This window comes from Tupaia chinensis, unplaced genomic scaffold (assembly GCF_000334495.1).
Source record: "Tupaia chinensis unplaced genomic scaffold, TupChi_1.0 Scaffold142351_1, whole genome shotgun sequence".
In the NCBI taxonomy this organism is placed as follows: domain Eukaryota; kingdom Metazoa; phylum Chordata; class Mammalia; order Scandentia; family Tupaiidae; genus Tupaia; species Tupaia belangeri.
In genome coordinates, this window is record NW_006202199.1 from 138,658 (window position 1) to 145,388 (window position 6,731).

At 33.6% G+C, this 6,731-nt stretch overlaps 1 protein-coding gene across 1 annotated transcript; it reads right to left on the minus strand.

Annotated features, from left to right (window-relative positions):
- Nucleotides 1-5,786: 5,786 nt before the first annotated feature.
- LOC102476296 (olfactory receptor 5K3) lies at nucleotides 5,787-6,731 on the minus strand. The gene has a single exon (XM_014582124.1). It carries the CDS (start codon nucleotides 6,729-6,731, stop codon nucleotides 5,787-5,789), a length of 945 nt encoding a protein of 314 aa, XP_014437610.1.

Genomic DNA, 6,731 nt, shown 5'->3' on the forward strand with positions numbered 1-6,731 from the left:
ACCATCTTGATGATTATATGTAACTGACACAATTTTTAAAAGTCTATTCTCCATTCTGTGTGTGAAATATTAAACATGGAGAAAACAATCTTGGGCTGACTTGACCCAAGACTAGAGGAAGTGAAACTAATACTGTTCATAAAAAATGAGTAGTGTCTGGAGAGGAAACAGGAGGTATGATAGGTTCAACTACTGTCATCAGTTCCTTCATTTCCTGAGCTGATTTTGTCTTCAGGTTCTACAATGTCCTCAGTGGAAATTTGATATTAAGTCCCACTTAAGAATTACTGAAATTGCTCTTCTTTCTTTTCTGTTCCTATCAGCTGCCCTCGATGGTTCTTACCCTGCTGTTGTTCCTTCTTCATAGTGCAAATCACTTTCAGATCAACTCTATCTCTTTTTTTTCTTAGTATGTATAACTAGTCACTTTTCCTTCATCCCACCATGATCCTATGTGCTTTGCGGGAAGGAATTTCTTTGACATGCTCAAGAACACGACTGTTCATTAATACTTTTCTAATCAAAATAATTTTATGTAATGAAATTCTATGTACTCCCCAGTCTGTCTGTATCTTAGCAACTTGTTTCTCTTCTTCCTCTCCAGGAGCTGGGTCGTGAACATCCCTTCACTGTTTCTTGAGCACTTGCTTCAGTCACTTCGCCGGTAATGTCTCTCTTACCTCTAACAACTTCTCTCTCCTTTTCCATCTTAATTCTATCCATCTTTAAACTCAAATATGACATCTTTAAAGACCTTCCCAATTAGTATATAACATTAATTTGTCCTCTCTGGCTCTACATGACACTTATTTTCCATTAGAACACACTTGTCACTTTTTATAAGAGTTGAGTATTTCCCTCGATTATGTAATGTTTGATTCAGTGTCCTTAATTTGGATAAGTTCATAGATCTTTTGACTTTTCACAGCAAATTGAGCTAGATCATGCATACATATTTACTGTGCTGACTGCTGAAATTTAGATTCTGTTCACCTTCAATCAAGTACTTACAATATACTGGACAGTGGAATAGACAATAGGTTGAATGAGCACAGGTGTGATCAAGGATTTGGGGAATACAACTTTTATTTAAGAAATATGCCATATATGGGCCTAGCTGGTGGTATAGTCATTAAAGTATTGGACTCCCAAATGGTTGACTGTGGTTGGACATGACAACTTGAAAATCACTCTGATCATGTGTTTGTGTGCATTTCCAAAATCCCGAGAGGAGGATAGAGGAGAAGGGATTGAGGCATGACCATTCTCCCCCCTTGAGGGATGACTTCTCACTTTCACTCTCACTGCTTTTCTCTGACTCTTTCCAGTGAGTGAATGAACCCTAGGATAAAAAGAAATTTATCTTGACCAGGATCTCATAATGTAGTTGGAAAGAAAGATAATATATTGCTAACAAGAGTACAATTTAGTTTATGACATAAAAACATAAGCAATGTTTATAAAAATATATAGAAGGAAGTGAATGATAACCTGGAGAAGCAAAAAAGATGTCTCAATGGAAATATCATTTTGCATGTACCATGAAGGACAAATAGGGTTATCACAGAAAGCATAAGGAAAAGAAGTAGCCGAAGGACTCAAAACCTGGAAGTTTAAAATGACAAGACCTAATTTGAAAATATTAGTAAACTAGGTGAATGAAGCTTATGCCACATAATATAGGGGGATATGTATAAGAGAAATAGGGGGTTAGAATGGAAATTGTTTTATTTTCTTCCTCCTGTTTTTCTTTTCTAGTTTCATTATTTCACTGAAGTTTCTGTCTGAGTGATGTCATAGTCACTTCTAAATGTTAGTTCCAAAGCATATCTCATTATCTTCCTGGCCAACTTGAACTGTCTGGTGTTATTGCAAGCCTCTTAATCTCTAGCTTTGGTGATAATGTTCTTTCTTTGTGACTGTTTCAGCTCAGTATTTTATGCTTAGTCATGTTTCTCTCTTTGCCCGTAACGATGCATGTATTTCCCAGTGTTCTATCCTTGTCCTCCATCTTCTTTCATTCTAGAGTTTTCCCTCAATTATTTATTTCATCTACTGTTGTGTTATCTGTCATTCTGGTTTTGATAGAGAAAGGATTTAAATTATTTTGGTTGTACATTCACCTATGCAAATTTATTGAGCATATTCTAGAGGACAGGCAAAGCAGAGGACTTTCATAAGTCATCTCTTCCATCTCAGTCTGTTTGCTGACTAGAAATATTCTGAATTTCTTATTTTACATGTCCATGAAGTCCATTGTATTGACTGTGGGTGATGTGGGCTTGATGATTTCCCTCAGAGTAGAAGCATTTTTGTTTACCTCCATTATGTAGTTTGTCTTTTAAAATTGTGTATATTTTTCCTTTGCTGTGCAAATCTTTTTGGTGTGATGTATTAATAGGTCCACTTATTTATTTTTATTTTTGTTGCTTGAGCTTATGAGATGATTTTAAAAACTAATTAGCAAGACCAACATTAAGGAGTCTGCTTCCTATATTTTCTTCCAAGAACTTCATAGTTTCAGGCCTTACATTAAATCTTTAATGTGATTTGAGTAGATATTTTTGTGCAATGTAAGAGTAGGATTCGATTTTATTTCCTTTTGCGTGTGTTCGTCTACTTTTCTAAGGACGTTTAATGGAGTAGAATTTTTCTTTTACCAATGTATAGTCTTCATATCATTCTCAAAGTTAGTTAATCATAGGTACATGCGCTTATCCATGGGCTTTCAATTCTCTTCTATAGATCTATGAATCTATTTCTTTAATAATAAGGTAAAGTTAGGGAATAAGCACTTTACTCCTATCATAACCATTAACAAACTATAAAAGACCTTCAGTGGGAAGTGGGATGATAAGTGGGGAAAAAATGAGCACTTTCAAAACTGCTTGGTGCCACAGAAAGCATTCATGTGTAGATTGTGGGTAAAGGACAGTCTCTTCAACAAATGGTGCTGGGAAAACAGGATATCCACTAGTAAAAGGAAGAATGTGGATCCTTATTTTTAAATGTAAAATAATATAACTTAAAATGAATTCAATTCTTGAATGCAAGGGCTGCAACTATATACATCTTAGAAGATACATTTGTGTAAATATTCAATAGATTGTCTTAAGCAATATTTTGTTATATACAACCCCAGGAGCACAGGTAAGATATCAATAATGGACACGTTGGACTTTGCTAAAATTTGAAGTACTTTTGCTTCAAAGACACCATAAAGAAAATGAAAGAGAATCAATATATTAGAGAGAATATATGGAAATCATATGTTTGATAAAAGACTTGTATTTAGAACATAAAATAATTATTGCTATTAAATAATAAAATCACAAATACCCTATTGTAGGAATGGTATAGCATCTAAAGTCATTTCTCCAAAGATATAAAAATGGCTAAAAGTATGTAACAATATGGCTAAAATTATTAGCCATAGAGGACATGCAAATTAAAGCCACAATAAGATATTGCATCACATGAACCATAATGGGTATAATGAAAAACCAAACAAATTACAATTGGTATTAAGGTGAAGCAGAATTGAAACTGTCAGGTCTTTCTGAGAGGATTATAAAATGATGCACTTCATTGAAAATAGTCTGGTATTTCCTCAAGAGGTAAATGGTTACCATTTGATCTAGCTATTTCTTCCTACATATATTTCAAAGAGAAATGAAAAGATATCCATACATAAACTTGTACACACATGTCTAGCACATCATTATTCACAACTGAAATTATGATTCTAAAATTTGTATGTAAAAAAGGAGCAGCATAACCAAGTTGCAATAGAAGAAGAAAGTTGGAAAACTCACACTACCTATTCAGTTGTTTGAGAAATCATGACAATTTTGTTAGAAAAAGAAATGGAATGCACTGTAAAGATATATGTGATTCAATGTAATATAAACAAGACTATGATAATAATACAATTAAATAAAAATTCATGACTTTTCCCCCTATGTTTTCCTACACAAAAATTCCTCATGACTTTTATGACAACCTAATAATTTCCAGATTTACAGAAATGACAGAAATCAAGACAGCATGGGGTTATTGAAGTAACACAAATATCAGGGGAATAGCAGAGTCTATAATAGTTTCATAAATTAGAGTCTGTTCATCTTTGACAAAGAAGCAAAGACAGTGAGAAAGGGGCAATCTTTTCGCAAATGATGCTGAAACAATAGGACATCCATATGAAAAATGCAGTAACCTAGACACACACAATACATATTTCACAAACATTAACTCAAAATGAATCCTGAAATTACATATAAAATCAAAACTATAGAATTATCAAAAGAAAATAGGAAATAATTTAGATGATCTCTAATGAGTTATGAATTTTAGAAACAACACCAAAAGCATGCTCTACAAACAATTGTTAATAATAATGTTTAAGTTATATTAAAATACAAATATTTGCTCTGAAAAAGACACATCTTCAAGCCATGGACTATGAGGAAACATATATCAACTTATCCTGATAGGGTATCTGTGTACATAATATATAAAGATCAGTTAAAATGAAACAATAAGAAAAGAAACAATCTAATTCAAAGAAGAGATATAGAGTTGGCAAATAGCAGAAAACAGAAGCTTGACATGATTTGTTATTAGGGCATTTCAAATTAAAGCAATAAGTGAATACTTAAAAGAATGGCTACAACCCTTACCCCCGTTAAAAAGGTAAGTATGAGATTTAGCAAAAGTGTGGAGCAATAGGAATACCCACACTTCCATCCTCAGATTGCCAGCTGAGAGGGACTAGAAACAATGACTGAGGAAGCAATCAATGAAGACAGCATCCAGAGCTTGGTTTCTAATTATCATTCTACAATTTAAAATAACCAAGGCCCCTTGAAGAAATGGCTGATTCTAGAAAAGGTGTAGGAAATATGAGGGATGTGAGAGATGCCAGTAAAAATAAATAAGCATGCCTGAGTCAGTATTGATGTAAACAAACAATTGATTAATAAATAAATGGTAAAGATATATTGGAACGTAGAATAGCAGGGAGGCCAACTATAGACACTAGAGAAAATATAGAAGAGGGTGAGTAATACAGAGTGGGATGGAGAGTGTCAGGGAAAAAATTAACATACAAAATATAAAGTTATGTGTTGATAATGTATATAGTAGTATCTTTGACTTGCCTGATATGGATAGTATTCATTCTGCAAAAAAAAAAAATGTTGTATTCTGTCCTGATATGGATAGTATTCATTCTGCAAAAAAAAAAAATGTTGTATTCTGTAAGATGTGTAGTGATTAAATATAAATTAAAAACAATAATGATCAACAAATTTAAAAAAAAGAAAAGATTATGTTTGAAAACTCAGAATATGCCTGCAGTCTTAAGATATTGCTTTGGAATTCCAGTAATTTGTTAACAATGCTAAATATAGACTTCTTCCTATATGTTGGCTGATTCTTAATATTTGTTGGGTGTGTTGAAATCATAACTAATTCCAGTTTGACAGAAATCGTAGTCTCATGACTAATTCTTTAGTTAATTCCTAATAAATGCTAGTAGCTTAGAAGTTGAAGCATATTTTAGCCAATTATCTTTCTCTTACTAATTTGGCCCACATGCCATCATAATTTAATGTTAGGTCATCAGGAAGATAATGACATGTTTTTCTATGCAAAAATGCGTCACGACATTCCTAATGATCAAATAATTTACTATTTTGTATACAAAATTGCTTTTCCACTTTCTCATTATTTTTTGATTTAGAAAATTTATCAGTTTGGAATCAGTTTTCCAGAGGGTATGAAATTCATTTCAGAATGTTGCAAGATTTTCCCTTCTTTAACATTCTTTTTATAACTTTTATTACTTCCTTATTTCTTAGACTATAAATGAAGGGGTTTAATAAAGGAATTACTATGCTGTAAAAAACAGCAACAGGTATATCTTTATCTCCTTCATTAACTGAAGTTGATTGAACATACACAAAGAAAAGAGAACCGTAGAGTATTGCAACAGAGAGAAAATGGGATGCACAAGTTGATAAGGCTTTACCTCTCCCCTCTTTGGATTTCATTGTGAATATTGTGAAAAGGATGAAGAGATAAGAGATTAGAATGATACTAATAGTAAAGATTAGAACAATCCCTGCTGTGATAGTTAACATCAATTCATTGATATAAGTATCTACACAAGAAAGTCTATATAGGGGAAGAAGATCACAAAAAAAGTGACTGATTAGATGAGACCCACAAAAAGTTAATCTAAAGAGAAATCCTACTTCAATCATGGAATGTACATTTCCAGCTATGTAGGCCCCTGTGGTCATCTGAATGCAGAGTTTCTTGGACATCATGGTGTGGTACTGCAGTGGGTTGCAAATGGCCACATAGCGATCATAAGCCATCGCTGCCAGGAGAAAGCAGTCCGCAGTCTCAGCAAGGCAGAAAAAGTAAAACTGTAGCATACATTCATAGAGGGAAATCTTGTTTTCAGAAAAGAAGTTCTCCAACATCTTGGGGGTTATGGCACTGGAGCAGCAGGAATCCACCAGAGCCAGGTTGCCCAGAAAGATGTACATTGGTGTGTGAAGACGACGCTCCATGTAAATCAACACGACTAGCCCAAGATTACTCACCATCGTGACGAGATAGATGACAAACAGGACCACACACAGAAGAATCTCTAGCTCTGGGTTAATTGAAAATCCTGTGAGGATAAATTCAGTTGCAAAGGAGTGGTTATCCTTGGTCAT